This window comes from Diplotaxodon limnothrissa, linkage group LG22 (genome assembly GCF_057381915.1).
Source record: "Diplotaxodon limnothrissa isolate DT_005_m linkage group LG22, D_limnothrissa_male_GT1.1, whole genome shotgun sequence".
NCBI classification, from domain to species: Eukaryota; Metazoa; Chordata; class Actinopteri; order Cichliformes; family Cichlidae; genus Diplotaxodon; species Diplotaxodon limnothrissa.
Genome location: NC_140616.1, coordinates 20993943 through 21018387, shown reverse-complemented (window position 1 = coordinate 21018387; position 24445 = coordinate 20993943). Strand labels below are relative to the sequence as shown.

At 40.8% G+C, this 24445-nt stretch overlaps 1 protein-coding gene across 1 annotated transcript in view; it reads left to right on the top strand.

The window, feature by feature from the left end:
* calcr (calcitonin receptor) overlaps positions 1-13371 on the top strand; it is a 60913-nt gene extending 47542 nt beyond the window's left edge. The window contains exons 17-22 of the mRNA XM_085347053.1: positions 3204-3357; positions 6130-6190; positions 6361-6427; positions 6553-6771; positions 7607-7648; positions 13019-13371. Coding sequence (XP_085203179.1) covers positions 3204-3357; positions 6130-6190; positions 6361-6427; positions 6553-6771; positions 7607-7648; positions 13019-13240 — 765 coding nt within the window. The 3' untranslated portion in view covers positions 13241-13371. The remainder of the gene's footprint in view (positions 1-3203; positions 3358-6129; positions 6191-6360; positions 6428-6552; positions 6772-7606; positions 7649-13018) is intronic.
* The last annotated feature ends 11074 nt before the right edge of the window (positions 13372-24445 follow it).

The following is a 24445-nucleotide window of genomic DNA, read 5'->3' as shown; positions in this document are numbered from 1 at the left end:
TACAGAGAAACGCTTCAGCAAGTGGCCTGAAGAGCAGAGCAATCGTCTGGCTGATTAATTTGAAACAATCTGCAACTGTAATTATTACACAGTGAAAAACAACTTTTTATTAAACATCTGTCTTCATCCCTGTTTGTTTGCAGTTAGAGATCGCACATACATATTCAAGTCATGGACAGCATAAGAGGTGGACATAGATACTAGGGGTGCAACGATACACAAAATTCACGGTTCGGTATCGGTTCGATACTTTTTCGATACAAAAAAATGTTCATGTCTTTTTAATTTGTCATTTATTAAAATTATAAATATATATTTTAATTCAAAAGTACAGTTTTTAAATTTAATGTTGCTGAAACAACAAAGTAATAAAAAAATGAATCTGATTGAGGAATCACTCATCTTTGGAAAAGAGAGTTTATTACAGAGAAATGTCTCTTTCCAAAATAAAAGCTATACTATACGCTTCTTCTGGGCTATATTCTCAGCAGCATATTAAACATATCAGGTCCCCATAAGGAGAATCATGTGCTAACGGCTGTCTAAATGACTCGGGTAAAGTTTGTAGCATGCGTGCTTGTTGTTTTTGTCTGCTTCCACTTGTCTTTGCACTAGAATGATGTCAGAGTAAATGTGCAGTCATATTCGTTGTGTTCCCACTAGTGCTGTCGGCGTTAATCTCATTGAAATTATGTTAACGCCACAACACGGCAAATCTCCGTTAACGAGCTACCGCGGATCGCCCCGTGTGTGGGGCTGGACGGCCAACACGTTAACGAGCTAACTGCGCTAACACACTAGTTCCTACCAATGTAATTGAGCATTGCGTGGCACATCCGACATACTGTTTTACTTTTGTCCATGACGCACTTACCTTCAGGGTCATACGTCACATGAAAACCAAAATAGTTCCAAACGCCAGACCTGAATGAGGGTGGGGGAGGTTCAATTTACCATTTTGCAACAAGAGCTTAACTTCTGTCTCGCTAGCTTGCCCTGCGCTCAGTGAATCTGCGTTCGACTACTCCGACTAGGCTGCACTGTCGAGCGCAGATCCACTGAGCGTTCAACACAGACAGCATCGTCAGAAGAAAAGTTGATAAAATAAATTAAAAATTGTTCGATACATATGCGTACCGAACCGAAAGCACTGTATCGAACGGTTCAATATCGATACGAGTATCGTTGCACCCCTAATAGATACGGTGGTTTCCTGCTTTAAGCCTCGAGATTAGTGTTTTTGCTTTTGTCAGCTTTATTACTATTGTAATTCTTTATTTTCTTGTTGTCTAAAGGAAATATTAATCCGCTCCAAGATGTAAAAAAGACAAAAAGTTTTTAACTCACTCTCATTACTTATTATTCTTATTATTATTACCTTTATTATACCATAACGTCTCACTGAGATCACAGTCTCTTTTACAAAAGACACAAACAATACACATTAAAATTAAAACTTTAACTGGATTTTTGTAAGACACATCCACAGGTCTCCTTCACTGCATTCATTATCATGTTTTTAAATTCACCGACAGATAGAGGCCTGTTTAAACTTGGGTCAGTCTGTTAATTATTCCATGTTCAAGGGGCTTTGTGAGAAAATGCTATTTTCCTTTCCAGTTAGGTTTAGGTATCAGTTTAAAATCTTGGTTCTTTATGAGGTGAAGCCCTCAATTATCATCAGTGTGCTTCACCCCAATTCTCCAAGCTGGATCCTTAGGCCTGCAGATGGAGGTCTTCTTGTGATTCCACGTATTTGTCTGGAAACAAGTGGGGAGACTGTGCATTCCCAACGTTACCACACCAAAACTGTGGAACAGCTCACCACCCTCTCTTCGCACCCTTGACTTTGTGGCATCCTTTAAAAAAACAGTTTAAAACTCATCTGTTTTTGTTGGTTCTTGTGTCTTCATTTGGAGCTTGTTTTTGGTGTCTCTGTAAAGCACTTTGTGACTAGTTTCTTGTTGTTAAAACTGTATAAATACATTTTTACATCTTGGTTTTAAAAAAAATAGATGTGACGAGGAGCGGTGGGTCTGACCGTAAAACTGTTCACTCATTGGCTAATGACTTGTCAATCACAAGTTGTTAGTCAGGGAGCATACCGCTGATAATCCTGCTTTAAGAAGCATGAATGTGAAGAAAAAAGAAATTTTTATGCCATATGAAATGAGTGACTGAACCCATAAACCCATAAAGGACCCCCACTCTCTCCCCCAAACAGCACAGAATAGGATAAGTGGAAGAAAATAGGTAGATGCTCAATAGTTTTTATAAATAGTATCTTAGACTGTAGAGAAGCACTAATATATTGCATTGGTAGTTGCAATTTGTGAAATTACCCATTACCCTCTGGATGAATGCACAATTGGTGCCATTTTGGCTTTTGCTAGAACCACATAATCCAAACTTGGGCGCAAGGGAAGTGGAAGCAATCTGTGTTTGGATGAGTGGGGAAAAGCCATGAAAGCTGATGTGACTGGCAGAGATTCCCATCCAAAAACATGCTTCCTTAACGAATCTCCTGAGATTCGGTAATGACAAATGTTGTGGAAGTTAACTTATTTTAGGAGAAAAGTTTGTGAGATTTTTTTCTTTTCTTTTTTTAGTAGATTCTGAACACAGGCAGGTTTATTGGTGCCTGTCTGGCATTAATTAGAGGAATTATAACTGATGGCACTGCACCAGATACTCTTGATAATTATGGCATTAATCAACTGTTTTGTTTCTTTTTTTAAACGGACATACCAAGAATGTGTCATCAAGTCATCATCTCTTATCATAACGTCTCAATTCTCAATAAAAGGAACTGAAAAAATAACGAGACATGATGTCGCTTTATGGTGGATGCATAAATAGAAAATTGCACAGCTCTTTATAAAACACTAATGTGGAGCGGGGCTTTGATCCCACTGCTTTGTGAGACGAACACAATCAAAGAGGGCTCCAAATACAAAGAGAAATCATGATTCCCAGCTTAACCCACCACCGACGGGGGTAAATGAATAAACATCCTCTCAGTATGAAAAAGAATAATACTGGCTAATGATTTTGTGCCACGAGTGCTGAAACATCCCATTAAATCTTTTTTATGTCTCCTGCTGAGATGATGTCACGACTGTTTCAACTGGATCATCTTATTCAAAAAAAAAGACTGCAAAGCAGAAAAAAGGTTGATATGATTGATTTTGTTCTCCCTGCAGGTTGGCTGTAAGGTGTTGCAGTTCTTTCACATGTACATGTTGGGCTGTAATTACTTCTGGATGCTCTGTGAAGGCATCTACCTGCACACGCTCATCGTGGTGGCGGTGTTTGCAGAGGAGCAGCACCTGCACTGGTACTACCTCCTGGGCTGGGGTGAGTCATTTTTACCACGTCCCGTTTTGTTGTTTTGTTTCTTTGCTGTAGTGTGTCTGTAAAAACGTATTCTTGCAGCTTGAAAAATCCCAGAGAAGCAGTTCAACAAGATTGGGTAGAATCTAACAATTTTCTTGTGACTGAGGTTATTTTAATATCAAGCGTGCGGTCATTCAGTTTAAGAGCATCATTTGTACGTTTCCTGTTCAGACAATGCTCTCCCTTAAACATCTGCACTCAGTTTAATAGTCTTCTGAACTCAAATGCTTGCAAACATTTCCATCCTTGCACCCGAGTTTCTTTTGTTCACTTGCTCTTGGACCTCCAGTCCTGCTCATGCATCTTTATGTATGAGCTGATAACCCTGCGGTGGTGGTGGTGGGGATTCCAAAAAGGAGACAGTTCGCCGTATGCCGTTCCCCAGCTCTTTGTTCTCACATTTCCTACTTACATCTACTGTCCTTTCAAGTCTTAGATATGGTGTTGACCAATGACATTGTACTTTCCCCCATTTATGAGTACATGTGCTTTAATTCTGTGAGAGTCCTTTAGGAACAGATATTTTCAGATATTTTCTGACTTAGAAATTTGTGCCTTCCTTTTGTACAGTCACGATTTTATATACATGCATGCACCATATGTTTTAGAAGAGCGGTCCCCAACCGCCGGGTCATGGACTGGTTCTGGGCCGCAAGAGTTGAGGCTTGGGTGTGAAATTTATGGTTTCATGGTTTTTATCGTCAACTTGGTGTTTGTAGTTGTCTGTCTTATTTTGAAATAAATATTTACACGTTAAGCGTTAAGGGGCAGAGAGGAGGACGTTACTCTCAATGTTGTTGGCGCATTTCAGGAGGACGCTGTTAACAAAGTTATACAATTACACACTGAATTCGCGTTTATTATTATATTTACAAAATACCACCGTTTTTGTCTTGGTCGTATCATTTTATTTTGTTGTATTTATCCGCGACACATCCGTGAAAATATTGTCTGACATTAAACCGGTGCATAGCGCAAAAAAGGCTGGGGACCGCTGATTTAGAAGAACACACTATAGTAGGCTTATTGTATGTACTAAATCAAGCTTTTCATTAGATGAGCAAGACTGCTAGTGACAAATGAATAAAACAATGAACTGACTCGCAGGCTGGCTGATTTATTTTTCCCTTAAGCTGGCTGTCACTTTATTAAATTTACAAAGTGAGCAGAGGTAGTGACTGGGACCCAGAAGTTTGATAAACAAACAAGCACCTTTCATCAGAATCAGAATCAGAATCAGAATACTTTATTGATCCCTGGGGGAAATTATTTTTTGTTACAGTGCTCCATTTTAAACCAACATTAAGACAAGACAGACAATACGCTAACTAAGAATAGTACAATATATACATATATATACATACATACATACATAAGTCACTTATAAATAAATATTTGGAAAAGAAACATGTGTAGTTGTAGCAGCAAACAGTGTGTTAAGTGGATGCGTTGTACAGGGAGATGGCCACAGGCAGGAATGATTTCCTGTGTCGTTCAGTGGTGCTTTTCGGTAATCTCAGTCTCTCACTGAACGAGCTCCTGTGACTGACCAACATGTCATGGAGTGGGTGGGAGGTGTTATCCAACATTGTCTTTATCTTGGACAGCATCCGCCTCTCCGACACCACCTTGAGGGAGTCCAGCTCCATCCCCACAACATTGCTGGCCTTACGGATCAGTTTATTAAGTCTGTTGGCATCTGCGACCCTCAGCCTGCTCCCCCAGCATGCAACAGCATAGAGGATCGCACTGGCCACAACAGACTCATAGAAAATCCTCAGCATTTTCTGGCAGATGTTGAAGGACCTCAGTCGCCTCAAAAAATAGAGACGACTCTGGCCCTTCCTGTAAAGTGCTGTGGTGTTTTTAGCTTTCATGCAAGAAGGTGGATTAGACTGGATCACAGGAAATCTGTGCAAGCAGCAGTATATCGTAGATCTGAGCAAGCGCAGAGCAAATATGCTCGCGAGCAGTCGTCTGTTTGATCAGAGGGCAGAGTTTGCATTGTAATATCTGAATGTGAAAGCAAGAAATCATGGTCTTGGATAAAGGTGTTTCATTGTGGACATGCTGACAGCTTTATTGGCCCTCCTGTCGCTTGGTGCTGCTCCTGTCTTGTTTTCCACACTGCTCCAAACAGGAATAACACAGTCTGTCAAAAAAAAAAAAAAAAAAAAAAAAAAGCAGGCAATGGAACTGGATGGATGATCATCATTAAAAATGTTGGGATAACCTTGAGTAGAGTCTTTGCTGTGTGTGTGTGTGTGTGTGTGTGTGTGTGTGTGTGTGTGTGTGTGTGTGTGTGTGTGTGTGTGTGTGTGTGTGTGTGTGGATGGATGGAGGGAGGCCAGCTTGTCAGATCCATCTGTGGCCAGCACACTGCAGGGCCTCATTGAAAATGGACCCTACATGGAGTTTTGTGTTTATATCCAGAGGAAAAGATGAAAAATCTGTGCCCAGTGTCTAGTGGGTGTTTACCTACACAATGTCAAATTAGAGGGAAAAGTAACAGAAAATTAACCGTGTGGTAGTGTTGTCTTTGTTGTTAGCGGTGCAACAATAAAGCTGTCGCAGGAGAGTTTGCAGAAATAAGGAGGACCCAGCTTTCCAAGGAAAGTTTCATTAGACCAACAAACAAAGCTAAACCACGCTTTCACAGTTGTGTTAATGACAAATGCAATTTCACAAAACTCACTCAAGACCTCATATGTCTCCCATCTTTTCCTCTCCAAGGTTTTCCTCTAGTGCCTGTATCCATCCACGCCGTGGCAAGGAAAAAGTATTTTGACGACAAGTGAGTAATGTTCCAGAAACCTCGGCAAATAAACAGAAGATGTTTACATTTGCGCTGGGCTGTGTGCGGTAGAGTGAGAGCGTGCAGGCGCGCGTGTTTTCATATGTGTGTGCACGCATGTGTATTTTGGGAGGCTGACAGCACTGACTGATATGTTTTTCCTTCTGTAGCTGTTGGATGAGTGTGGAGACCCATCTGCTCTACGCCATCCACGGCCCTATAGTGGCAGCACTTCTTGTAAGTCTGCTAATCCACTGTTTCCGCACAGAAAAAGCACGAAAAACTAATTTTACATGATGAGTCTTTATATTTTTGTATTCATTTAGAGTTTAATTCATGATTTGTTTTTTCTTTTTCTGTAGGTCAATCTCTTTTTCCTGCTAAATATTATCAGAGTTTTGGTTACCAAGTTGCGAGATACGCACCGGGCAGAGTCCAACATGTACATGAAGGCAGTGAGAGCCACCCTGATCCTGGTTCCCCTGCTGGGAATACAGTTTGTCATCATTCCCTGGAGGCCGGAGAACCGGCTGGCTGGTGAAGTCTACGAGTACATAATGCACATACTCATGCATTACCAGGTAGGCACGAGCTGCAGCAAACACACAGGAGCTCAGTTCAGAGTAATCTAACAACGACTTGAAAAAGGAGGCTAGTGCAGCTTCACTGCCCTGGGGATTCAGCCGTTTTGCACCTCGGGCTTAAATCATAATGACCTTGGAAAAAAGCAATTAAATTATTGCAATAAATATGCTTAGCATGAGCTTTACTTTATACGGAAACCTTAGTGCAAAACTGAGACAGTGTACAACCTAGATTTGTCCGTACCCTTGGGCTCCCCAGGCTCACGATGCTGATTTTTAATTTTGCATGACTGAACTTTTACACCCTTAAAAACATCGTTCTCTGCCCTGTGGTTGTTATTATCTATTCATGTGACTCCCTTAAAAAAACATTTGGGTTCAACCATAGCTTTGTTTTATGTTTTAGAAGATTCTTAATTTACTCCTTCCCCCATAAAGACGACATTTGAAGGAGGTGGGCGTGAAATACGACAGAAGCCGCTCAGTTCAGGAAAAAGAAATGAGGGTTGACCCTGGTAGGCATTCACAGGGGAAAGAGTTAAACAATCCATGAAATATTTATGGCCCATTAGATAATTCTGTTGTTGCCCCAATATTTCTTTGTATTCTCTCTTTAAAAGTTGCTTTCCCGTCTCACTTCTATAAAGTCACACCCTGTAAAAAATAAATAAATAAATAAATCATGTGTCTAAGCAATTCCTTCCTCCAATGGTTCGGCAGATGGCTGCACTGTCTGAGACTACTTCTGTTGTGATTTTTTTTTAGATGTAAAAAAGCAAACTGAATTTACTAGAAAAGAAATGATTATCTCCTTTTTCCATCTTTGTTTCAGGGTTTGCTGGTGTCAACCATATTCTGCTTCTTCAATGGGGAGGTAAGGGCTGTCATTTAGTTAGCTCATTAGCTAACATTAGCGCTGCTCGCGTGTCATTTGTTGCTAGGTGTAAGAAGGCAGTAAGGGGAGCTTACGATGCTCATTTCCAATTCCATATTTCTATTTTTGGATCCTACTAGAGTAGTGTTGCAAGATTTACAGTTCAAAATCATTTTTATTTATTTTATACTCGCCTATTTTACTGCTCTCTGGGTTTCCCAGTATCTGAAACAAGCTGCGTTAGCTCCTTTCTTCCCTCTCTCTCTGAGCCAGTTTTCTTCTTATATGCTAGCCCTTCCAAAAACAAGTTTTGAAAAGGTGGTGGGGCTGCTGTGCTCGCAACCCGCTGTGTGTCTGACACAATTGGTTCACTTTAATCAGTAAGTAATTAATAAATTAGCTTTAGCGGAAACAAAGGGAAATTAGCCCCAGGACGAAGCTTGTCTTAGTCTTTAGTCGCTACGTGTAGCTAAGCTAACATGCCTGATTATGAGTATCATATTTTTATTTAAGCGTGGTATCAATCATAGCGGTTTACTTCTGGCAAGAAAGTGAATAATCCCCCAAATATCTGAGAGTTCCTTTAAAAAATATTGTACCCCTGTGCCATGTTTGACATCATAATAGCGTAGTTTTGATTGAACAATTGGCCTTTTGGAAAGGTCAACCTGCACATGTTACTCTGGGAGCTTTTCAGTGATTGTGTAATAAAACCGCTCATCCCTTATGACATTATGCATGACACATCAGACTGCATCAGGTAAAACATTTTCAAAATTTGTTTTCAGGTCAGATCTCTTCCATCTGTATCGAGAAGTGACCCATGAATACCAAACACAGACTCATAGTTTTGGTTTTGGCCTTGAGTACGTGGGTAAAATAGCTGTAGCTTCGCAGAGATCTCTCCAAATTCCAAATGTAGCAGGTTATAAAACATTCCTCCGCTTTTTCCTCTTCTGAGACCAGTCTGGTGCTACAACAGTAAAAGCAGAAGGGTCATGTCAGGCGAGGAGTAAGACACACTTTATAAATGACTGTGTGGTTTCCAAGCTCAGCTGAATATTGACTCTTCTTTCTTCGTTCTCCTGTCAGCCTTTCTAAGCCTGTCTGCAGCTGTCTGACAGCAGCATCCTTAACTTGATTCAAATGCTTCACCAAACCGATGAGCTGGAGTTGCATTAAACGCAGACCTCAGGTTAATAATTCTGTGAAGACCTCACAGCTCTCCAGACTCAATGTGTGAAAGATGCTTTCAAGCTCAAGTCTCCACAAGGGTTGTAACATTAGAGGACACATTTCAGGCATTTTGCTAGTCCACACCAGTGTGTAAATGGCGCGTAGACATCAAGCAATTAAACAACTATTTAATTGCTATTATCTGTAATATTTAATTAAGGCGTTTAATTAAGAAATATTTATGCTGTAAATTGTGTTCCCCAAACAAATATTGATGCTTTTTTATGAGGTGTTTTGTTGCAATAGTGGAAAATACTGCAGAGATGCACAAACTATGGAAAACATTAAAGCCAAGTGAAATAAATTTGTATGGATTGGTCTCCTGTGCTTATCACTTCACACCATGAAAATAGTTTTGGCCAGGGTCCTATTTCTAGCCAGAACCTACTGTACGGTCCCATACTGTGAGGGATGTCATTAAGAGCAACCATTTGCTGTGCAGGCTCTGCCCTCATGCAGTCCTTCAGAATGCAAAGCAAATGATGTCTGTGTGCAGAAGCACTAAGAATTTTACTGTACAATTCTTCTTCTTCTCCATTTCACAATGAAAAAAATACTCCACCCACAGTACACAGACATCCAATTAGTGGGGTCAGGTTAATTGTTGAATATAATTTACCCATAGGTCTGAATGTGAGAGCGAACGGTTGACTGCCAACCTGTTCAGGGTATTCCCTGACCCTCGCCCTATGGTAGCTGGGATAGGCTCCAGCATTCCCCCGCGACCCTGATAAGGATAAATGGAAAATACTATGGGAATTTAGGATCTTGATATTTCTTAAAATAATTGTTTTCATCTCCAACAAAATCTGATTTTTACAATGATGACTTTAGCTACAAGAGGCTTTGGTGTCCCAGAGAAAGGTGCTTTTCCAGAGTTGCTTGAGTTTGTATAACAAGCAACAACCCTGAGAAGGCAAAAAAACAAAACTCTCATCGTGGTGTTTTTGTGACTCACGCAGCCCTACGCCAACCGCACGCATTCCACAGCACAATGTCCACGCTAAGTGTTAGAGCACTTAGCATGAGGTGTTTGGCAAAGAGGACCTAGCAACCCACTGTCAAGCTCTGTTTTATGCATCCAGCTTGGAAAATATGTCACTTATTAACTCGTACATGAGCAGACAGAAAGCAGTCTCATCACCGTAAAGGATGCAAACAATTTGTCAAACACAATCAATGCATAGGGCATACATGTAAAGGGTGAACACACGAACTGTCACAAGGGAATGCAGTGGTTTGTTTGCTTCACCGGCATAATGGCCAATTCATGCTCTCTTAATCAGGACACGGGTTTCCTGGGCTGAGTTCAATTCTTTCTTTTTTTTTTATTTCAAGGCCAAACTACAAAGACCTGCCTTGTTTGTTCAATAGCCCCATTGTGAGGTTAGGTCAGTGAGACAAACAGCTTTCAAACTGTATTTGTGACACCAAGCACGACGTTCAGCATGAAGCTGTAAGACTCAGATGCTCATTTGTCTCAGAATGACAATTAGTGCCATAATTTATATCATTAGATCATTCTGTGTTAATGTACCCACAGTAATTACAGTGGTATTAAGACATGACTGAATAAAATGATTACCTTTGCACCGTTAGTAGTTTGTGTTTTGGGAAGAAGAAAGATTTCTACCATATGCTGTAGACAACTTAGCATTCATGTAGTGTGACGCTAATATTGGTTTCCACGAAGAGTGTCACGGCTGGCGGGGTGAGCCGTGTGGTGTTGGAGGAAAAGGAGGACCCAAAATGCGGCAGTGACTGATGATTTGAGTGACGTTTATTTACAAGTGGTGGAGTGGCAAAAACAGGCAGTGAGGCATGACAAAACAACTGAAGAAACCTAAACTGGGAGAACTAAATGACAAACCTGAGAGCATACAAAAGGGGTGCGGGGCAGAGAGACGCAGAGACAGGAACGAAACACCATAGAACGCAGACGAGCCGACAACGAACACAGACCGACACCCACTAAATATACACACACAAGGTAATCGGGTAATCACACACACAGGAGGGAAGAACAGCTGAACCCAATACACATGATGACCGGAGGAGACAAGCTGAACACAATGACAACAGACAGAGACCTTCAGAACAAAACAGGAAATCTAGAACCCGAACCGGACACAAGGGGGGAGGACACAGAATAACTAGAACAGAGGAAAATAATCAGAAAACACAAAACGCTGGGTCAACGACCCAGCACCATGACAAAGAGTTGCTGTTGTTTGTTCAGATGCAGCGCCAGCGGCCAGTCTGCAGGGCTGCTGCCTGAAAAGTTTGAATTATTTGTGATTGTTATTGTAAAGGAACACGCAGGAAGACTCTATTGACAAAAAAATAGTTCCATATTTCCTTGTTATTTCAATGACCTCATAGTTTCTAAGACATATCAGACACACGATTCTCAAGCAAGCTGACAGGGAAAAGCACTGCTGAATTTTGGACTGGGGCGAGATTGATTGAAGTTTCTGCATGTAACGCTGTGACTAATGATCGCATTAAGGCTTAAATAGAAGGATTATGAAGGGTTACGTGCTATACGTCACGAGGGTAGTAATGGATTTTGTGATGACACAAATGGATTTGGTTCACAGTAAATTAATGTGTTTAATGCGTCAAATGGTTGCAGCAAGATAACAATGGTTGTCAACATGCCTATTCAAAAAGTGCTGGAAGATTTGTTGCTTATATAATCACTACAGTCATATTCTGATCATTTAATTGGTGCAAAGCCTGAAGAGAAAGAAGTTGTGCACTTTGTTTTTTAGTCAGGATGCCAGAAAGAGAAAATTGTATGTACCCTTTGGGATAATCATGGTCATGTTTTCATACCTTTGAATGGCATCGGTGGAAAGATGCCATTTGACTGTTGTTAGATTTAGTAGGTGAAATGTGTGGAAGTAAGTTTATTTATAACATGGTTATAGATCACTTCATTATGTACACCTGTTCAGCTGCTTGTTGCTGCATATATCTAATCAGTATTTAGACACGGTCTAGACAACCTCCCAAATTTTAAATTGAGCATCAGAATGGGGAAAAACGTAATTTAAGTGGCTTTTAATGTGGCATCATTGTCACTGCATCATCATTGCTTGTCTACTAGGAGTTTCCTACAAACCATCTCTAGGTTTATAGAGAATGGGCCTGAAATGAGGAAATACCCGGCGAACACATGCCTTGTTGATGTCAGATTAGAGGAGACTGGTCAGAGTTACAACCAAGGTATGCATAAGAGCATCTCTGAAAGCACAAAATGCTGATACTTGAGGTAGATGTGCTTCAATGACCAAAGTAGAACATGCAAGATGTCTTAGCTAGACCATGCTCCTGTCAGATAGGAAGAAGAAACCAATGCTACAATTTGTGCAAGATCACCAAAATTGGAAACATGTTGGCTGAGTGTCGATTTTTGCTGCAGTATTTGGATAGTAAGCTCAGACTTTGGTGTAAACAACAATGATGCATTGATCATGCCTTGTATCAATAGTTCAGGCTGCTAGGCCCCCTTACTACCAGCTGAGCACTGTTTAAATGCCACCGCCTTTCTGAGTAGTGTTGCTGACCATGTCAGCAGCGTACCCCATCTTCTGATGGTTGTTAAGGATAATGTACCATGTCACAAATGTCAGTTAATCACAAACTGGTATCTTGAACATGACAATAAGTTCACTCACTCATCAAAAAAGCTCAGAGGAATGTTCCCAGCCCCAGGTTGACTGTATGCCACGACAAATTAAGGCAGTTCTGAAGCAAATGGGGTTCCTGCCCAGTACTAGAAAGATAAACCTTGTGTATTTATCTCTTTTTATAGTGAGATGATCTGGCCACATGCACAACCTGGCCACCCCCGCCCCCCAAAAATGGATATTTACATTTTATAGCTGTCATCTGCTAATGTGATTGAAATTTGAGTGGCCCACACATGCTGCAGTAATAACATGCACATCAGTTAAGATCATTGTCAGTTGGATCAGTGTTGTCACAAACTTCTCCGACTCAAAACACAAAAACAAAGCTAGCAGTGAAGTCAAATAATTAAATTAGATGTAAAATATTATTATTAAGGCTGCATTTGTAGATATGAGACACTAAACTACCTTTTTTATGTGCTTGTGTGACATCCAGGTGCAGGCAGCTGTGAAGAGACAGTGGATGCAGTATAAAACCCAGTGGGGTCAGAGACGAAAGGACCACTGCTCGATGCGCTCCACGTCCTACACAGCTACCTCCATCACCGAGGTACCCGCCTTCATGTACCATCACGACTGTAACACCGAACACTTGAACGGGAGCCACACGGAGGACTCTGAGCTGGTGGCGCTAAAGTCGGGAGACACGTACGCTTGAGTAACGCCGAGGATAAAATGCGTAGCGGTGGAAAAAGCCGAGGACGAGCAACAAAGTAAACGTACAGCAAAAAGAAGAAAATGAATTCAGTTCACCTGCCATATCTCAGCGATTAAATCTCCGGGGTTTGCTCAGCTCAGGAGGATGATAGAGGCCTGAAAACAAAAAGCTCATTGACGTGGATTAGCTACAAGGCTGACACTTTACTTTACATTGCTGTTGCAGCTGCTTTTTCAGAACTTTGATGTTGAGAACTTGTGACGTAAGGAGAGCTGCTTTTGACATGTGTCAACTTCCTAAAGCTGCTAAACTGCGTGTGCCCGCTCGCAGTGATGGAGGCTTGCACTAGTGTGGAAATAACTGTGACTGTGTGAGGGTAGCAAAGTTTTCTTTCTTTTCCTGACGGTGCTGAAGGTGACAGCGATGATGTAGAGGTGAATAATGACTGCAATGGTGTTGATGATGACTATCAAAGAGAAGTAGACGAACCAATCATTCCTAACCTCACCTATACCAAAGGGTACTGTTTGGTGGTCACGACCGCGGGGGGGCGTACTATGTCCAGCTAAGCACAGGTGCCATAAAGCAAAAGACACGGACGCAAACACACACGCAAACGTCAGCAAACCTCATCGACCTGATCAAATGTGCCATGAAAGAGGTCAACTTTCAGAAGACCCTCTCCGCTCCAACCTCTGGAATTGTGTACATAATGTATGTTCACCATGTTTCATTTAAAAAAAAAGTGTTTTAAATGTTTTAAAAAGATTTTTGTTTTCCCCCCACCCACACTTTCTATCAATGTTTTATCCTTGCCGATTCCCTAGTACGTGCTCAGTAAATGTCCCGTGATGCTGCATTCCTGACTGCTTTGTTGTTATGCAGTTGCTGTATTTGTGCCGATGCTGAAGCTCACAGGGCTGTGACGCAAAAATGCACACACACGAAATACTTCAAAGCTAAAAATAAAACCGTTCTGTTGAGGCCGAAGAGCCACCGGAGTTGATCCACTGTGTTCTGAGTTATGATTCAGTCAGCTCTGCCAATGATTCTAATTTATCCTCAGCCATCCTTTGTGAGCTCATGATGTCTCTAATCTGTCACCTGCTCTTATCTGGGAAAAGAGAAAGGCTCGCTAAAGATCAAATCCAAACTGTATGCGCACACTAAACCTACCGATGTCTTAAATGCATGTTCGCGTCTTTGTCACGGTCTTGCACAAACATGATGTTTAAACTCATCCATCAGTGGTCCTAAACACGTTCCTATTACTCCTCTGCCTTTTCTTTATTAGGCTTGGTTAAGGGTTTGTTGAAACCTTAGTAAATGCTGTGTCTTGCATTTATCTGTGCAAGGTCCTTCAAATCTGGTCATTTTTTAAACTGCATGTCCAATAAGAGACATTTCAGTTCCACCAGATCAAAACATTTATATTTCTAGAGCATGTAGCCAATGGCTATTAAATCCTCTGGCTGCTCACATTACTGTGATTTGTTTTTGCCTCCTTAGCAGCAACTTCTCTTTGCTTACATTGTCAAAATGGAAAAGCGTTCCAAGTTGAGCTAAATTCTTGGTAAAAGGCATGTAGAAGTAACATCTTATATAATAAAGCTGGTGATACTCGGTATCTTTTGCACTTTTAGTAAGCAGAAATTCAGCAGTGCGTCAGCGTGAGTTGTTCTCGCTGGCGCTCGTGCTGATTTCTCCAAAATAAAGATGTACATCTTTTAACATGTAAACACATTTACTTATCTAGTACTTTAAACTAAAGGCTGAGTACTTGGAGGAGGGGGAGACCTCGAACCTTTTTAAAAAAATATTACTCAAACAGAGGTTTGCTCAAGAGTTGTCTGCCATATTGGACGTGATACAACCACCGATTGTGAAGTGTGTGTTCCCCAAGTGCTTAGCAAGTGATTGGCTGTCACTTGGTGAAATCAAATGCAAAGAGCACCTGAGCACCTTATGATTGCTGTGGTGGTGATCAAACTGTTGTGGTCACCTGTAAATTTGCAGACTGTGTTGTCTACAAACACTCACTTTTAAACCACCAACTAGTAGTAATGTAATAAGACTTGACAAAGTGGATGGAGAGCAGAGAATGTTCCGCTCAGTCAATTATCTTTATTTTTCTGACAAAAACAAGGTGATAACTAAATAAAAACTAATGTACGAGGGCAAAAACTATGTTGAAACATGTTGACATTTTGCCAACGAATAGAAATAGAATAGAAAAAAAAAAATCTGAAACGAGATCCAATCAAAACTAATTACATTTCTTTTCTTCGGGAGGGAGACTAGATAGTGACGAGGAAGAGAAGCGTAGACTTATGGACACTTTTTGTATTTCATGTCAAGGAAGATCAGACGTTTTGTAAACCGTGTGGAGCAACTCAACAAACTTTTAGACTTTTTATTTTAGTCCAGCTTAGATTTAGTCTACTATAATCTTATAACATTTAGTTAACTACGACTAGACTAAAACTAAATTATGTTTTAGTCAAAAGACTGTGACTAAAATGAAATCAAAATTTGATGTTGAAGGTTGACCTTCAAAGTAAATGTTAGCGATCCACCCAACATGTTTCTGAAGGCTTTTACTGTGAAGGAAAACGGTCTTTGCTGCCAGGTTGTGTCGCACTCTTTGCACTTTCACTGCTGCTCAGAGAGTTGTGAGTGTTTGTGGGCAAGTCAGTGTGTTGCATGTAACTACAGGCAACCAAAACACAAGTTTGTTGCCATGGAGTCACTGACCAGGCTGTAGGCCTGTGTGACTGGAGCCTTTATCACTTGACTCTGCACTGTCATCATGTTCGTCGCACGCCTAAGGTGGCAGACAAGTTAAAATCCCAACCTCAATACATGATGCCTTTGATCATTTTAGAGATTAGTTTCAACTGTGAACAAAGAATCACTATTAATAATTCTGAAATCACAAAAATCAATTCAAAGGTGTTTAAAAACTAAATTGGCTACACACATATTTATATAATGAGAAAACATTTTTACTGTCATTTTATGTGTACGTGGTGCATTTGTTGAATGTGTGCTCAATTTTTATTTGCCTTTTCATTGTCAACTGTCGGGCACCACCTGTGAGAGATTAGAATAAGAAAAAGCTCTAAATATATCTAATCTTCATAGACATTGTGAGATCACTGTCACTATGGATAAGAGATGCTCCACAGGTATCCATGCAGAATAAGTTTGTACATTGTAATGATTGTAAGAATTGGCTTGTTGATATTCATTAATCTGTAAGTATTTGCTTTCTTTAATCAGAGGAAAATCATATGAATGCAGACTATTTAAAAAAAATATTTTCATAGCTATATAGGAGATTTATCTGAGTACATCTGAGCACTCACCACTGAGAGCGAATCACACAGAGTCACTCATGAATCAGTTCAGAAAATCAAATCATTTTGATGAAATTACTCAAATCAGGGATGCCACTATTTACTAGTTGTAATGGCGCAGCTTCTCTACAGTACATAAACCGCACGCTGCACAAGCTGAATGCATTCAGTCCCTTTTCATGGCTTCACCTGTCAAATCCTCTTACAGCCCCCACCCCTTTGCATAAAACAGACATTGGGATATGTTTCATATTTCAGTGACTTTTATGTTACCAGCTGGCTGTAAGGAACTAGGAAGGACCGTAGAGAGACAATCATGATGGCAGAATAGGTTTTACTGATTCAAATGTTTTAGTATGAGAGAAAAATTATTTATTTTAGTATGAAATACATCTTCCTCTTCATTTTTATTATGGTGATGTTTCCTGGATCTTGTGCACACTGTAAGACATATTATTAGTGTTGTGGATTCTGGATTCTATATATTTTGTATGTCTGTTCATGCCCATGTAAATACAAGCAAACACTGTGTACATAATAGATTTTTGCACTGTGAAATTCTATGATGATTATTTTTGTTACCCCCCTCCCTTCTCATTTATTTTTGGCTTGTGTTTGTCTCTTTCTCCTTCTCAGCTTGGACTAGCATCATCTCAGAGCTGATAAAAAATGTATTTTGTAAAAGCCACAACGATTGGTGTTGTTTTTTTTAAATCTTCCACCCATTTAGCACAACAACAGAGACATATCATTTGGTGTCGCTCTCTATTTCTTGAGCAATCAGCAAAAACAGAAAGCTGTGGCGTGAATGTAAAAGGTAGAAAAAGATGAAAGCTAACAATCGGAAAGTGGACAATTTTCAGAGTCTGATGACTTAATGATTAAAAAGCGTGCTTTGTTTTGTTATTTTCGTAAATAATTCGGTAAGATTATCGAGTTTAAAACCTTTCTGAAACAAACTTTGTTTTCCAGCAATTCTGCGAAATTCTGTGTTGATTTAGCAGCTTACTCGCCAACACTTTCTCCTGTCAACATTTCAGGGTTGAGAGAATTTGTTTAATGAGTGTGCAGGGAAAACAGGGGAAGTCTAGCTCCATGTGGTGTCTTGCCTTGTGATTCCTCAAGGCAGTGCTGGCAGCGCTTTACAGCCCTGTTTTATTTTAAAGGTTCTGCCTGAATTACATAAAAGCATCTGATGTCTGTAACAGGAAAAAATCCACTGACATGGATCTGCTACAAGATGAATGTCCGCGTACACTCCATAACATATTAAAGTAACTACGATATGTTGCTCACAGTGGTGAAGGCTTCATAAGTCAGCAGTTCAGTGATACTTGATATGCTGTATCCAGGAGACATCTAATCATCTGTGTAACTAAAAGAGATCTGACCAAAGCAGTTTCTGAGATGAATAATCTACAGTTCACCCAACATTTTAAGGAGAAATGCAGTCTTGGACATTGGTCAGAATCAGTGTTTGGCCCAGGATATACAGTAATATAATTGGTTTACAGAACTACTTTTAAAAACCCCAAAGCGCTTGCAAACTCAAAGAGCGACTCAACATTTTTACAATGTCTATTAAAGGAGAATCTACAAGAAGCCAGAAGTTGATGAGAGGATATTTAAAAGGCTGACTGCTAAACAACCAGCTTCTGTATAGTTTCAGAGTACAGGTAAGATGAAGCAAAGGCTTTTCACAACACAGCAATAATCCTAGCCTTCAGGCTAACATTAGCTAGCAGACTACTTTTAGTGCTTCGCAAAGACTTTATTGGGGAGGTTTGCCAGATTATTAATGGCCCCCCAAAGTATATCTCATCTTAGACTATTATTACTTTTTAAAAATTCATCCAAAGTACTTGTAGACAGTCCCCTTACTCATAGTTTGACAGTTTAGCTATTGGTCCTTTCCATCTCATGTTTTTTTTGGGATTGATCACTGATGCTTCGTCGCTCATTATCATTCAGGTTCCTCTTGGTTGAGTCGCTCAATCTGTGGTCAAATTTTAACTCTACAGTCTTGAGCTTCATTAAGACTTCTGTGGTGAATCTATGTAGAACCTACGATACAGCGTACGCCGGTGGCTGACACCATGGCCACATTCATACTTGTTAACGTTAGCGGTGACATGCAGTTACATTTCTAGACAGCAACATGTCTGGTTTCGCCGTAGGTTATGGTTTAGGGTTTTGTTACGAAGTTCCACAGTAACCACAGAAGTATAATTTTACTTTTAGGCCTTTTTTCTTTCTGTATCCGAAAATCCACTAGAGTCCACTTAAGCCTGAGTGATGGAAAGTTGGCCATCAGACGCTGCGACTGTGCTGACTCGTCTGTGGAGAATTTGCATTACAGTTAGATACTACGCATGCGCTCCAGGTGCCAGATTGCTAGCAGACCTCTACAGGCTGTATCAAAAAGGATAATCCTATTTCAAAGCACTTTAATTCTGCAGCCATTCACCAGTAATTATCAAATCATGTACTGTTAGAAAGAGGGGATTTGTGAGTTTCACCCTGTTGCTGGTAGATAGCATAACAAAAGCAGCGGCTGGAGTGACTCCAGACATGCTCACAAAAGTATGGAGCGAGCTGGACTATCAAATAGACATAAGCTGTGCTTCACGAGGGGAACACATTCATTCAAACAATTATGAAGATTGGAAGTTTTGTATGTAAAACTATTCAACCATATTTTTCAAATTTACCGCAAGCTTCTATGTCTATTACTGAAAAAAATACTCCTTTGAAATCAGGTGATTCTTTTTGTGTATTACAGGATGTGGAGTCTCCAGCTGTCTCTTTCCATGTCCACAGTGGAGTATAATAAGGCTTTAGACTGCATCTGATAAAACCTGAGTCTGCCAGAGCGCGCTCGGGTCAGTGAGACATACATTTAGTCAATAACGACGCTGAGAATCTGCGTGGACGTCTGCGTACCTGCTTGTTTTTTCTGACTTGTCGTAGAAGAATTTGCATTAAAATTCACATACTGCTCACACACCCAAGGGAGGTGGATTTCAAGAAGACTTCAGCAAAATATTACAGGAATGACTGCTGTGTTGTATTGTCTCCAGTTGTCTGTGTCCATGTCAGCAACAGAGTACAATCAAGACTTTAGACTGCAGCTGATGAGGGACTGCAGTCCTTCATCTCCATCTCTGGAGATCCTCTGTGAAGATCCTCTCTGACCTGGGAAGCCGCTCTAAGCTGCTGAAGGTGAAGCGCTTGTTCCTATGCTGCTATGCTGAGTTCACGGCGGCTGCAGAGCAGAATAGCGACTACCTTCACCATAAAACAAGACCATAAAAACTGGGAGTCCATCTGCAGCACAAGCTATGAACTGGACATGCAGCCAGATTTGTTGCTCAAATATTTGTCACAAAGAAACTCGCAATTAAATTTCTGCCAAGCAACCCACCTGCAGACTGTCGTTAAATAATTACCTGAACAGTCAATGCAAGTCTGAAACTGTATGCATACTGTACTGATTATGAAGACACAATAAGCTTTAAGTCTCCTAAATTCTCTAAAACCCCTCGTTAGACCCGCACAGTGCAAGAATGTCAGCAAACTGCTGCGAGACGCTTCCGTCTGGAGAAAAGGTTAACGTGGAGCCTTTCAGAAAAATGTCAGCAGCTGCTTATTTCAAGCCATTCATTCCCTGACAGCAACAATCTCACAGTACACTGGACCAATCCCAAAATATGTGGTGTGCGCCCATTAATCGTAGATAAAAGTGATCATGTGGAGCGTTTTGCTCAGCTGTGTTAAAAGATGAAATGACACTGGTCCACATCTAAATCTCCAGCCGTGCTTTTTGAAAAGTGCTTCCAGTTTGCTTCAAGGTCGCCTAAAACCGTCATGTAGCTAAAACTGCTCCGATCACTGTTGTCAAGGATTTTTACTTTTCTTCCCTGCCTGCGCGTTGGACCTCTTAATGTCCACCCATTCCGGCTCAAGTGTACTGACTGAGTATGCTGAACCACTCTTTCACCCAGGGTTTGGGGTATTTTCTGCTTTCATGGCCAGAAATTCAGCTGAGCAACTGAGCAGAAGGCACAAGGATATCCAAGAAATGGTGCCTTTTTTTTACTCTAGCTCAGCTGGGTTACACACAAAGACTCAGAGGGCCATTTCATTTATCTACAGTGGGGCAAAAAAGTATTTAGTCAGCCACCGATTGTGCAAGTTCCCCCACCTAAAATGATGACAGAGGTCAGTAATTTGCACCAGAGGTACACTTCAACTGTGAGAGACAGAATGTGAAAAAAAAATCCATGAATCCACATGGTAGGATTTGTAAAGAATTTATTCGTAAATCAGGGTGGAAAATAAGTATTTGGTCAATAACAAAAATACAACTCAATACTTTGTAACATAACCTTTGTTGGCAATAACAGAGGTCAAACGTTTACTATAGGTCTTTACCAGGTTTGCACACACAGTAGCTGGTATTTTGGCCCATTCCTCCATGCAGATCTTCTCGAGAGCAGTGATGTTTTGGGGCTGTCGCCGAGCAACACGGACTTTCAACTCCCGCCACAGATTTTCTATGGGGTTGGGGTCTGGAGACTGGCTAGGCCACTCCAGGACTTTCAAATGCTTCTTATGGAGCCACTCCTTTGTTGCCCGGGCGGTGTGTTTTGGATCATTGTCATGTTGGAAGACCCAGCCTCGTTTCATCTTCAAAGTTCTCACTGATGGAAGGAGGTTTTGGCTCAAAATCTCTCGATACATGGCCCCATTCATTCTGTCCTTAACACGGATCAGTCGTCCTGTCTCCTTGGCAGAAAAACAGCCCCATAGCATGATGTTTCCACCCCCATGCTTCACAGTAGGTATGGTGTTCTTGGGATGCAACTCAGTATTCTTCTTCCTCCAAACACGACGAGTTGAGTTTATACCAAAAAGTTCTACTTTGGTTTCATCTGACCACATGACATTCTCCCAATCCTCTGCTGTATCATCCATGTGCTCTCTGGCAAACTTCAGACGGGCCTGGACATGCACTGGCTTCAGCAGCGGAACACGTCTGGCACTGCGGGATTTGATTCCCTGCCGTTGTAGTGTGTTACTGATGGTGACCTTTGTTACTTTGGTCCCAGCTCTCTGCAGGTCATTCACCAGGTCCCCCCGTGTGGTTCTGGGATCTTTGCTCACCGTTCTCATGATCATTTTGACCCCACGGGATGAGATCTTGCGTGGAGCCCCAGATCGAGGGAGATTATCAGTGGTCTTGTATGTCTTCCATTTTCTGATGATTGCTCCCACAGTTGATTTTTTCACACCAAGCTGCTTGCCTATTGTAGATTCACTCTTCCCAGTCTTGTGCAGGTCTACAATACTTTTCCTGGTGTCCTTCGAAAGCTCTTTGGTCTTGGCCATGGCGGAGTTTGGAGTCTGACTGTTTGAGGCTGTGGACAGGTGTCTTTTATACAGATGATGAGTTCAAACAGGTGCCATTCATACAGGTAACGAGTGGGGGACAGAAAAGCTTCTTACAGAAGACGTTACAGGTCTGTGAGAGCCAGAGATTTTCCTTGTTTGAGGTGACCAAATACTTATTTTCCACCCTAATTTACGAATAAATTCTTTACAAATCCTACCATGTGAATTCATGGATTTTTTTTTCACATTCTGTCTCTCACAGTTGAAGTGTACCTCTGGTGCAAATTACTGACCTCTGTCATCATTTTAAGTGGGGGAACTTGCACAATCGGTGGCTGACTAAATACTTTTTTGCCCCACTGTACCTCTCAAAGCTCACACTCCTGTTTCTGGTTTCATACTGTGCTGCTCTCAACCCAGCAGCAACACCAACCCTCCAACCAACCTCAATGTCACATTAAATGACCAAACTCGCCTGGAGGACTTGAAGGTCAAACTTTTACCAACAGATTCTGGTGTTTGACCGGTTGGTCATGAACACAGTAAAACATTAGCTTTGATAAAAAAAAATAAATGATAGGTAACTGGTGCACACAAATGAGTGAATTTTATCTCATTCTGTAAATTTAGTTTAATCGATTTCCACCTCCCAGTCAACTGTAAGGAGGTAAATCTTTATTTTTAAGTCGCCTCTTTACATTTATTGATGCTCAAACATGCCTTTTTAGGGGTATGCTTAGAGGCTGATTTTATGTTATTGCACCAGACCTCTGGAAGGCTTTGGACCATTTTTTTTAATTCTGACAAATAATATGGCTTTGCTGTGTAGTTTATTGGACTCTCTTCTACTATATTGTGCTGGAGTTTGCTTTCTGTGTGTGTATGTGTGACAAATTAGTCGGTATTATCAGATCTCTAGTTCAAATTTGTTCCGTTCCACCCAAACTCTATTTACAACTTGTAGACCTACAGTTCTATCTAAACTGAGTGACCAGTTGTTTCTTTATTGTTTGCTAGAAAAATCGGACACAGCTGTATTGATTTATTGAAGTGTGCACAAATAAATAGAAATAAAATATGTAATGCAATAACAGAGTTTGAACAGGTCTAACTACCCTGGTAGTCAATATTTAGTATGACTCGTTTTATTCTTCAACACAGCCTGAACTCTCTTAGCCGAGGTTTCTTATCATTTCTTTAAGTAGACTTCAGGAATAGTTCTCCAGGCTTCTTGAAGGCTATTCAAACTCTTCTTTGGATGTTGGCTGATTTTGTTCCATTTTCTGTGTGTGTTTCATTGTGCCTTCTCTCCAGGTGTGCTTTTACTGCACTGCCAATGTGTTTGGGATCTTTGACATGCTGAAAAAAATGAAGCTGTTACTAATCACACCCTTTTTAGATGAGCTTGTGTGGCACTTGAAAATCCGGTGGCACTTTTCTGGGTTCATAATTCCATCAATTTTGACAAAATCCGCATCAACACTGGCTGAAGTAAAACTCCTGACCACCTCTGCATATTTTGATGGCCATTTGAACTAAAAATTTAAAAGCTGGGTTAATCACATGCACTTAGTTTCAGTCCAGTTGTTGTGTAATTTGGCAAGAATTAAGAATGGTTTCGCGACAGCCATCCTTCCACAGAGACCATTTCTGATGATGCGACTCTCATGTCCTGTATCAGATCTTTGCTGGATTTTTTCCCTTATTTTTGAAGACATGACTTTCAGATACTGTTCAAGTTATCATGTTCACAAACTTCAGTATCTATGCTGCCTACCCGCAGGGTGACGACAACACCCCATCAGCCTGTTACAGCTGAGGAGTAACAAATGGTGGAGAGTCCCAAACATTTAACCCTTAGTAGGAGTTGTCCCCTTTGGAGGTGATCCTGATGTTGTTGACTGACATGTGAGTCGTCACATGAGTAAAGGTGTGAAAAAAGGCTCAGGACCAGCTCCAAAGCACACAGCCCCCACTAAGTTTTTTTGTTTTTGTTTTGTTTTTTTTTGTGTCCCGTTTGGATCTTTAGCCATCAGAATTGTTGTCTTAAGGCCAAGAAAGATGCCAAGCGGATTTATTTTACCAAGTGGATCATCATGGCCTTGCCATATTGGTCCATTTGATTGACCTTTATTATAATTATGTATTTATTTTATTTTCAGTTGCTACAAACGGGACAGACATGACTGGGGGATAGGACAGGGAGAAAGAATGAAAGAAAGAGAGGGAGAGAGAGAAAACCAGAGGGGAGAAGAGACGGTGAGAAAGTGGGGAAGAAAGAAAGAAAAACAAACAAAACACCTGGATCACCTGTATGGAGAAAAAGAAAAACAGAAGAGAAAGCAAACAAAAAAAGAGGAACATAATAAAAAACAGCACCATCACAATAAACTAGCTAGCAGTAGATAACAGTAGATACTAAACATTAAACGATATTGTGCAGCACGCAAGA